Source organism: Copidosoma floridanum, unplaced genomic scaffold (genome assembly GCF_036245765.1).
Source record: "Copidosoma floridanum isolate Cflo_tuat_1 unplaced genomic scaffold, Cflo_Japanese_pri ptg000006l, whole genome shotgun sequence".
Taxonomy (NCBI): domain Eukaryota; kingdom Metazoa; phylum Arthropoda; class Insecta; order Hymenoptera; family Encyrtidae; genus Copidosoma; species Copidosoma floridanum.
In genome coordinates, this window is record NW_028321883.1 from 27726156 (window position 1) to 27737065 (window position 10910).

Here is a 10910-nt window from a genome sequence, read left to right on the forward strand (position 1 = left end):
AGCTAATAATAAATTTGTAAGTATTTTAAAAATATATAAAATGTGTATAAAAATTTATAAGATTCGAAAAGATGCAAGATTTGTAAATATTAACAATCAAAGAAGTTTAAGTCATATCACCTAAAATCACAAGTTTTCTTTAAATTTATTTCATAGAAAAAATTTCTAGCCACATATAATTTTATTTTATTTTATTTTCAAGATACTTCTTTACATACCTAAGTATACAAAGAATTAAATTGAAGCAGAATGTATGAGCCACTTTAAAAATTTGCAAGTTTATTATGTTTTGCATTTAGGTGTACGACTAGAGGTGTATTTGACTATATTTTTATACATTTGCTTATCATACCCTAAACACTCATCATGTACGAACAAAATTTGGACATTTTGTGATTCAATGCTATTAATTATCTTGCGTAGAAATAATCAAACGTTAAAAAATTAATGTAAAGTTTTATCACTTCTGCAGTGCAATATAAATACTTTTCAATTAAAACAGATCTCACCACATCTGTACAGCCAGAGCCGTTCACTAATCAGCTATAACTTTATTTCGATTCAACGTTGAAATTGAGTGCGTGTTTGCTTTTCGCATTCACATTGAAACACTTAATGCGTATTTGGAATTGTTTAGATAATGAGGTAATTTACAAAATTTTTCAAACAAATCAAAATTTCTAGGGGAAACTCATTTCTTTTGATGCACAAACCAAGATAGTAAATAACAACTTTAAGGATGAATCAGAATGAAAAACTCATGATGCAACGAGATGTAAAACAATAACTATATAATTTCGTTATCCTCGATACAAAATTGACGTCAAAGCAAATCTGATTTACAATGCACGTTATTCGAGTAGGAATCCAAAAAGTTGTGAATAAAAAAAAAATAATTTTATGATCTAAAAATAGTTTTATTCAGAATTTTATTTCGTTTGAGTTGTAATCGTACACTCTAATGAATTCACTCAATTGAAATGGATCAAAAAACGAATAATGACTCTTGATTGACGGTTTTGAACAGCTCTTGCGTACAGTAAAAGTAAAAATACTTAAGATCATAAGTACCACAGAGAGTTTGTAATAGCATAAACAATGTTTACGATTTATAGCTATCTGTTTACAGCAAATTGACTGTTAGCTTTTTTTTTGGACTGTACAATAAATATATCGAATAAGAGTCATTTCTTCATTATGTTCACATGCACTTATAAAAACACCTTTTTACACATTTGTTTGGAAAAAAAAATCGTTTCAAAACAAACTATTCAACCCCATGCATATGAACACGGAAGCTGATGATTTCATTTATATACATAAAGTATGAATATTGTTTAAATGCGTTTTTTTCTATCACAAACCTAATTGAAACACTCCACAGGTACGATTTTACTGATTACTGAACGAGTGGTATGGTTTTTTTTATCTTACAATTGAGATTTTCATGATTCATAAATAGGCAGTGGGTGACCTTCTGTATTGAAAACCCATTTTTCCAAATCAATCAATCGCCGAGTATCATCAAACAATAAGTAAAAATATTTCAATGTTTCACTAAACCAGAAACTCTCTGTCATGTCACGTGGACGTGTGTTGTAAATGTTTTTCACATTACCGATGCTAGTGTAACCATGTTCAACCTTACTGTATTTTTCAAATGACTGAAACAAATTTACGATGTTTAAATTATTTTTAAATGCCAATCAATTTGAATTGCTAATGTACAAAAAAACGTTTGAAAAATACTAACTTGAAATATTCGCCAGCCCAAGTCTTGATAAGTCTTATTGCCCGTGAAGTACCACATGTAATACAAACTTTCAATAAATTCAGGTCGTAAAAGATTGTGCGCATCATTCGTTTTTACAGTCATATCATTCTGGTTTTTGTCGTTTGAATTCTGTAATGCAAGTTATTAAAAATTAACTTGATGATCAAAATCCCAAATTCTTGATTAAAATTATTAAAATTACGTGAATGTTGAAGTAAGTGATTTCTGGAGCAAGACCAGTTGGTTGGATTGCATAAGTTTGCCAGCATGTGTTAATTAATTCATCCGCAAGTTGCAAATGCTCTTTAGGTAAACCAAAATGAACGCCTAATACTATGGTACCGCTTAAGAAGCATGTCAAATGATCCTGTAATTAAAATAAAAAAATCATTAAAAAATTCTGATTAAAACAATTTTTTTTTTTTTTTTAATTTTATTAAACTTTACCATTTTTGGTTTTACTTCTCGTGAGGCACCAATAAGTTCTGCTAAAAATAAATGTTTATTTACAGCAGTTCGTTTCACTAAATGTTTTTCAGTACCCACAAGACCCAGCAGATAGTCATCCCTCAAGCTGAAAGTTAATACAAAGTAAGCGTCATGAAAAAAAATGTGTTTATGAGGATTTCTATACTCACTAATCAATAGTTCTTCCTGTCTGTATCCACTGCTTGAGCAGATATTCGTAATAACTATCACCACGCGCACCGAGAGTAATGGCTGAGTGTTCTTGAAACAAGCCCGTGTTGGCATTAATGAAAATTGGTACGAGTCCGTCAAACTTTTCAAGCTGATGCAAGTGTTCTGAAACCTTCGCGACAGCCTGTTCAAAACGTGGCTGACCAGAAGAGCGACTTAAATCACGGTACTCTAGCTGTAGTGATGCGATCTCCGCGGCACTACTGTCTGGATTCCATCTGGGTGCGTGAGCAATACGCATACCAAGATTCACATCCGAGTAAGGTACACCTGAAGGTGACGCAAATGCTGGCATCGTTCTATCTCCTAGTTCGACCTATTTAATTGAAGTTAATATCTTTTTAATTACACAAACAGTTTGGTTAAATTAGTAAAAATAAAATACCTACAGCTTTTTCAAGGAACATTTTATCACCAGATAAATGATAAGCAGATAGTAGTCCCCCAAGTACCCGAATGGTTAGTTCAAATAGATTAACATCTCTATTCCGATCAAAGACTAAGTTTTTTTTAACCCAATCCTGTCCTTCTTTGAATTCTGTTGAAAGTTTCATATCGTTACATCGTGGACCAAGTTATCTATTTTGAAATAACTTTTTAGATCTTTACTGACCTTCATACAATCCCATCATGTACAGAGTATCCAGAGAATCAACAATAGTTAGTCCCAATCCAAACCACTCGTGATAACTTTTTGATACTGGCTTGACACTATCATGACCCCATGCAAACTTTTTATAGCCATTCCAAGAATGCATAAGAGCTTGTACTACAGCTTTTTGTCTGTCATTTTTTGGACCTATTTTTTGTCAACAAAATAAAAAATTAACGTTTTTTTTTTATTTCAAATTAATGTGTACAATAAGATTTTTTTTACGCTTCAAAAGTACCATTAAACTTGAGTGTTTGTAATTGATGCTGAGGAGGCTCCCCAATCTGATTATTGTCAACCTGATTAGCCTCTGGCTGAAACTCAGGTTCCTCTATAACCTCGACATTGATACCACCTCCTCGGTCTCCATGATTTGCCTCATGTTTTTCTTGAACCTATGATAAATTGACAGAGTGACTCTAATGCTTTTAAATATTCAGTATAAGTACAGTGACACTTAAAGGTATAATATTTAACTAAATGATGTATGTCTATTGTATGAAGCACATATGTGACATGGAAATAAATTATTTTGCTGCTTATATGGAAACAATAATTAATTTAAATTACTTAAAATTGTGGCTAGACTGACCTTCCTGACTTTTTGATGTTCTTCAGCTACCTTGGTACTGTCATAATCACTCTCATCCACAACAGTGGTCAACTGAGTTTTGCCAGGTAAAAAGTATATCAATAGAATTATACCTGCTATCACAGTAAAGTATAGGATATTGCGCTGAAACCTGGACAACTGGTTCCATTGCTAGAAATAAAAATCGAACTAACGTTAGATAAATCTGGTTATTAAATAAAAAGTGTTCCACGTGTCTCTTTTGATACGTCTTGTTGATAATTTAAGAAGACAATTACAATGATAATGGTCAGATTCCATAAATAAGAAACAAGTGATTAGCCAAAAGATAGAAAAAACACGATTATTTGATATTGTATGTCAAACAATAAAAATAAATGATGAACTCACGCGCCAGATGCTACGCGATGTAGACTTGGCAAAACTCGTTCCATCGTTGATATTTACACTAACGTAATCTGGTCTCTGGGGAAACATGATGCCGGGCCGATCTCAGCAGTAACCCCTTCTGGGTGTGTGCACACCCCGAATCCCAGCCACCACCGCCACCCCGAAGGCTCCCCTTAGCAGCAGTATAATGGAGCAGCAGCAGTAACAGTAACCAGAAGAACGCCAACACACCTTATACGCACACACAGCGTGTGTCTATTCTATCTGCCGTCGTGTTTCACCAAAAGAGGTTACAATTCGCTCTTGGATTATTTCTTCAATTTTTACTTCCAGATCACCTAAGTAGTAGGAAGTGATATGTTACACGTCACACACCGGCTAAACCGCTTCGATAGATAGTTGATACTCCGACATCATTGACTGAATCATATCGCACGGACATCGCATAATAATCATCGTCCAACATACTTGTTTTCTGTGTAAGTATACATATAATATATATATATATATATATATATACGTACCTAATAAGCACCTAATTATTATCCTACCTAATGCTTACCTACTTACTACCACTTAATTTTACTTTTACGCGGTCTTATGATAAGTATGTACATAGCTGCATTGTTAAACCCGCGAATCCGGGTAAACGAGAGTGTTACGTTACACTTAGGCCAGAGGCCAGAGGGTCTTATCAAATACCAAAATAAATAAACACATGTGTACAGGGCATCTATATATCTGTATACTGCAACATAAAAGAAGTACACCGTATATATACAGGTATACAGATGCGGCCACGTGAAGCAAAATAGGGACTAATTACTTTAAACATTAGCTTATACTAGAAAGGGTAGAATTATTAATGTAAAAAAATAAGCATTAATTAATAATAATAGAATCATTTACGTTCAGTTTGTGTGAATAAAATGAATTTGAAAAATACGCTGCGTAATATACAATGTTCTGATAAAAAATTGTAAAACAGTCGTGTTAATTATTTCCGTGCGACTGATTATTACCTAACCCGTGGTTTTATTTTTAACCGTTTAATTAAGCTAAATTTGTTCGGAGCTCGCAGGAGTCGCAGGTGCGCGCTCGGCTTGGCTTAAAATATAATTATAGGCTCTCTTTTGGATGAATGTATGTCTCGTCGTCGCCGGAGAAGTAATTAATTAAACGTCAGAATATAAATATAACGGCTGCTGCTCTCTCGACACCTGAGCTGACCATCATTGCCCCCCCCCCCATAAGTATTGTAACGAATATGAGTATATTAGATTTGATTAATTTATAGTCAAACTTTGAATTTTAGTTTCTTTGTACAATTAGGAAAGAAGTCAGAAAGAACCATTTTTTGATTAAATTTACTCTAGTGGTGTTTATATAATTGTAAATTGGTCGATAATATGAAACTCATCTAATTGCAGATTTGTAAATTATGGCACTGACTGGTTCAAGCTCATCAGGCATTCCTGATAAACACTGGCAACCACCTTTTGTTTCTCTAGAAACCTCGTGAGTATCACATTTTCAAAAGAAACGATAATCTATAATCAATTTCTATTTTGGCGTAATTTTTTTTTTTTTATTAATAATGCAGGATGGGAGAGCTGGTAATTGAGCTGTATTGGAAACACGCGCCAATAACTTGTAGAAACTTTGCCGAGCTTGCCAGGAGGGGGTATTACAATGGCACAAAGTTCCACAGGATCATCAGGGATTTTATGATTCAAGGTGGAGATCCCACAGGAACAGGAAAGGGAGGCACTTCAATTTATGGTGAATGCTTTGACGACGAGATTCATGACGACTTAAAGCACACTGGTAATTAATTCTGATTAATTACTGATTCTGTAATGAAATCAACGTTATTGCAGCAATAACATGATAAAAATGTTTATTTCGAAAGGTGCTGGAGTATTATCAATGGCGAACTCTGGGCCAGACTCAAACGGTTCTCAATTTTTTATAACTTTAGCTCCTACTCAATGGTTGGATGGAAAACACACGATTTTCGGTGATTTTACTTTTTTGCAAAATACAAGTTTTTATACTTATTTTTCAATTACAAAACTAATTCGCACGTTTATTAAATTTTCAGGCAGAGTACATTCTGGCATGGCAATAGTCAAGAGAATAGGGCTTGTAGAAACAGATAAAAATGACAGACCTATGGATGCTGTTAAAATAGTAAAAGCATCCATTAAAAATATGTAAACGTTTATCCAACTCTTATAATAAGAATTTATTTTTTTCAATTATTAATAAATTATAAAGTTTGTATATTATTTCACTCTTGAGTTTTCCTAATGGATTATGGAGATTTTAGGAGATTGTATTTCATGAAATTTTTTTTTAGTACCAGTAATGCAAAAAATTGCCAAGATTTTATTTTTTATGAGTAAAAAAATCAAGTACGAAAAGCATTATAAAATATATTACAATTCTGTACAAATACTACATAATAATTTTAACGTTCGATTATTTTTATGAGCTTTTTGCAGTCTTTTTCTTTCTTATTGTGATAGTGAATGATATGGGACCTTTTTTTTCATATTAAAGAAAATAATCATTTTTTAAGTATATTGTAGATACAATTTTTTTCTGTAGAAACTTTAAAAAACTTGATTGTATTGTAAGCAAACGTTGCTTTGATAAAATATTAAATTATCATTTAAACTTAAAAAAAATTTTGTTAAAGCAATGGAAAAACTTTAGTACTTCAAAAATTCTTGTTAAGGTCTGCAATAAATATAATCACTAAAGACTTAATAGACTAAATTTTTATAATGAATTGAAGAGTAAAACAAGGCAATGCCAAAGGCACAATAGAGAATTTAATTATTCTTGGGTCTCTGGACAACAGTTGGTATAGAACACTTCATGATTTCACATAACTGATTCCTGATGGGTCTTAACTTCTCAACTGGTTCTTCCCAATCAACGGTATTGAGCTGTGTCAGTAAAATTGCAAGATCCTCTTCGCTAACATCCATCTCATCCCCGTGCAACGTCAAAGACTCGTACAATCTACTGGCTGTAGCTTTTCTGATGAATTTGAACTTGTGACATAAATAGATACTGAGTTGAGAAAAGGCACCCTTACTCACTGGTCCATGTACTTGAAGCATGTGGCAAAACAGTTTGACACTGTTCAGTTGAGACTGAATAGCATTGATGCACTTACTTTCTTTCTTTAGCAGGGTCAAAATTCGTTTAGGTATCTCACTTTTTGGGTCGTCTAGTACACCTTGAATACATCCTGAGCTAATCAATCTGTCGAGAAAAGCTAAGCTAGCTGATATCATGCGGTCATCGCCATGGCAAGATTCAAAGATGTTGCAAATCTCATTACAGAGACTACTCAAAGTCTGTTCGTCCAACTGTTGCAGATACGAAAACAGAGACATGCTGGAGTACTTTACTAGAGATTCTGACAAACCACCGGCACTGTAGATTATCCCTTTCAGTAAGTTTTGAACATACGGCGGAAAAGAAAGCATCTGGATAAAGAGTGGGAACGTTTCGCTCTCTGAACGCCAGTCTATAAATTTTTTTTCATCCGTGCATAAGAACAAAATTTTCAATTCCTCGTGATGTGGTATATTTGGCAAACTGCTCTGTATCAATACGTGGAAGGCATTTCCTGCCTTGGATCGCGTTCGGTCGATACGTTCTACGGCTTGCTGAGCTATGCCTCCAATAATTTTCGTCATCAGTTCTTGCGTCAAGATCTCGGTGTAACCAGCTTTGAATACGAGTCTCGTGAGGGTGAGGATGCCGTCAATCGCGGCTTCGCGTACCCAAGATCCAATATCACCACGGCTATCGTTTGTATACTCTGCTAAGCCGTTGAAAAGGCATCTGTACACATCGCCAACAAAAGGCTTCCATATCGTCGTATGCTCGAGGCCCAGAGTTTCACTGAGTTTTGTCAAAGATCTTATGGCATCCCTCCTGCTCTCAGCCCACAGCGTCGTGTCCTTAGTGATGCAAGAGCATTGCATGAGCTTCTTGAATATGTCTTCCCCTTTTTCTTTCAGAACGTTAACTGGGAAGTAGCCAATAGCTTCGGCAAAACCTATTCTGACTGTCTGGCTAGAGGACTGGAGGTTTTCCAGGTATTTGTTAATAATTGCCTGTCTGTCCTCCAGACTCCAGGTTAAATAATATTCCGTGAAAAACGCTGTATGGGCCTCAGCCGATACTTCTCTAACGATTGCTACTTCGTTACTCAAGCATTCTTCTAGCAGTCCCTGCCAGTCATTGATGATATTTTCATCGTTTACATGAAAATGTACGATTGAAAATTTTTTTATGAGGGTCGCGCAAGCTTGTTTAATACTTTCACCACCAAGTCCTCTCAACTGTCCTCTGCTACGACAAGTGGACACAATCTTTTGAATCTTATCCAAGTGGTCCTTGGCAATAATGTCACTTATATCCTTTTCAAGGCATTGGTGCAGCACGACAAGGATTTCGGCAATAGCCAAAATCGCACCGTGCCGTGCAAACGAATCTAATGAATTAACGAAATCCAATAGTACTGGAAATACGTCGTTAATTATGTAAGTTGTGTCCAGTGCGCCTAAATTGTGTAAGGCCTTGGCAGCTAGTTCTCTTATAGTACTGTCCCAATGGGTAACTTTTCTTTTGACAAGGTGATCAACCAAAGGTTTCAAGTAGCCTTCGTACTTGGCAACATGTACGCTGATCTTGAGGTATGCATTGCTTCTAACTCCAACTTCAAAGTAGTCGGCTGCAGAAATTATTTCAATGCCATGAGGAAAGTTTCCTTGTCTGCCGACATTCTCCTGGAAAGCAGCAGAACCGGCTCTACGGCAGTTGATCTCTCTGTCAAAGCAAGTAACTATCAACAAGGCCCTTGATATGTCGTTGACGTGAGGCTGAAAAACTTCTGGCTCAAAAGCTCTCGCGAAAGACCAACAAACGAAACACGCAGCGTCTCTTATGATGGATCCGACCGGTCCATAAGCTCTTGGTTCATCAAAAACCAGAGCTTGGATGACCAGGGGAATAATTTCTTTCAATCTGTCAGGCAAGAGTAATCCTCTTCTACCTAGTTCGGCTAATGCCAGGCAACCTCCGTGCCAAGCGGTCTCAGATTCACGAGTTGAAAATAGATCAATGACATAGCCAAGCACATCATCTGCCAGATCACTTGGGAGCCTCGCCGTGATCCTTCCGATACCTTTTGCTGCAGACCACCTGATAATTATAGATTTATCTTGGAGGCATCTAATCAGGTGTTCAATTATTTCCTCTATGAGGGGTGGTATTTCGTGATCGTCGTAGTAAGACACAAAAATGTCATTTCCAACTGAAACAGGTTCCATATTTTCACGAGTTTCAAGTACATTGGTTGACAAAATTATTGCTTTGGATGCTTTTTTATACTGCCAAGGATTAACGTGAACTTTTAACAAAGTCATGCCTATTCTCTGAACAATTTTTATCGAGAATTTCCTCACAAGATCTGCACTACTCTCGTCCAGCTTATTTTCTGAAATTCTGTCAAAAATTTTCTGAGTGTAAGGCATAATATCATCTCGGCAGCTGTGCTTAATTATTGAAGCAATGACGGCGAGTGGTCTGTGATTCAAGCAATCATTACTAGAGCCTTGCAGTGCCCAGTCTATCAAGTGCTCCATGTAATCATCCTTAACGTCGGATCTCGTCAAGAAATGTGTCATCAAAAATATGGCTGCATTGGAGCACGAGTCCTTTGAAGCACAATACTTTTTACAAATTGAAATAACCCTCTCTGTCAAACTATCCTTTGCCTCTGTCGAGTCTTTAGTTTCCAATCTTGACAGAGCAAAGGGTATCTTTGATATGATTGACAGCCAGATCAGTAGAACGTAGCGTGTCTGCCAGTTATCCTTGTCTTCGTTGTTTTGCTTCTCCAGCATCTCGAGGACTGGATTAAAATCAGTCACCTCGTGCGGCAGATGTATAGCAATTTTTTTGTAAGTCTTGACACTCATGATGATATAAATGTACTTGAAGACATAGTGCTTCAGATAATCAAACTCACTCCTTTCCTTGATAAATGTCAACAATGGACCCAGCAAACTTTCGAGGTAAGGATCAAGCAGCTGAGGTTGGTCCTGATATTGCTTCATGATGAAACAGAAGCGATCCAGGTTCTTTTCCATGACGCGGATGGGTTGGTCCGGGACGTACAGCTGCTGCATCAGGTGCTGAATCTCGTCCACTTCCTTGAAAGCGCTCAGTCCACCTCCACATGACGCCGACTCCGGATCAATGTCATTTGCGCTCATCCTGATTACCTTTTTTTGGTTGTCATGTATGTTTAATCGTGTGATGTACGTAATTGACAACAAGCAAATAGGCGTATGTTCACACAATAGATTGATATTTACAGTTTACTTACATCAATTGGTTGTATTACTTGTGTTCAAAAAAATTTAACCTCGACTTCTGTGTGCGTTCAGTATGTATTTATTAAGAATAAATACCTATACTTAGATGCATCAGTTTAACTTACTGAGCTTCTGGTATACTCCTGGCTTTCACAGCACAATCCGCAATATTTTTTTTTTATCTGTTCTGTAATATCAAAGAATGAAAGAATCAGTACAGTACAGTACAGACTGTATTTGACATTATTTTCATTTTAGTGATTCTTTTGATGTCATGGAACGATGGGACGTCAAAAAACTGACAAGCAGAAGCAGAACTTGAGAACTGCAAGCAGTTATAGCCGTTATAGGTACAGCAGATCTCTTCAATCTCTCTCCACACACGCTTAGCGC

At 35.9% G+C, this 10910-nt stretch overlaps 3 protein-coding genes across 4 annotated transcripts; 1 reads left to right on the forward strand and 2 right to left on the reverse strand.

The window, feature by feature from the left end:
- Positions 1 to 262: 262 nt before the first annotated feature.
- Positions 263 to 4801, reverse strand: alpha-Man-Ib (alpha-Mannosidase class I b). Of its 2 annotated transcripts, XM_089598688.1 has the most exons (11): positions 4670 to 4801; positions 4108 to 4582; positions 3718 to 3888; positions 3364 to 3520; positions 3087 to 3272; positions 2863 to 3011; positions 2413 to 2789; positions 2222 to 2348; positions 1977 to 2141; positions 1754 to 1903; positions 263 to 1664 (listed from the first exon to the last, which is right to left on the reverse strand). In XM_089598688.1, exons 2-11 carry the CDS (start codon positions 4192 to 4194, stop codon positions 1446 to 1448), a joined length of 1788 nt encoding a protein of 595 aa, XP_089454814.1. In that variant the 5' UTR covers positions 4195 to 4582; positions 4670 to 4801; the 3' UTR covers positions 263 to 1445. The 2 variants fall into 2 exon arrangements, with proteins under 2 accessions (XP_089454814.1, XP_014218998.2); XM_014363512.2 differs by lacking the exon at positions 4670 to 4801 and having other exon boundaries at positions 4108 to 4597.
- Cypl (peptidyl-prolyl cis-trans isomerase-like 1 Cypl) lies at positions 4184 to 6339 on the forward strand. Its single transcript, XM_014363513.2, has 5 exons — positions 4184 to 4586; positions 5538 to 5625; positions 5711 to 5934; positions 6020 to 6127; positions 6212 to 6339. The coding sequence occupies exons 2-5, from the start codon at positions 5549 to 5551 to the stop codon at positions 6325 to 6327; spliced, it is 525 nt and encodes a 174-aa protein (XP_014218999.2). The 5' UTR covers positions 4184 to 4586; positions 5538 to 5548; the 3' UTR covers positions 6328 to 6339.
- A 163-nt stretch (positions 6340 to 6502) lies between these two features.
- On the reverse strand, positions 6503 to 10761 carry TBCD (tubulin folding cofactor D). Its single transcript, XM_014363514.3, has 2 exons — positions 10529 to 10761; positions 6503 to 10424 (listed from the first exon to the last, which is right to left on the reverse strand). Exon 2 carries the CDS (start codon positions 10413 to 10415, stop codon positions 6948 to 6950), a length of 3468 nt encoding a protein of 1155 aa, XP_014219000.2. The 5' UTR covers positions 10416 to 10424; positions 10529 to 10761; the 3' UTR covers positions 6503 to 6947.
- Positions 10762 to 10910: the final 149 nt, after the last annotated feature.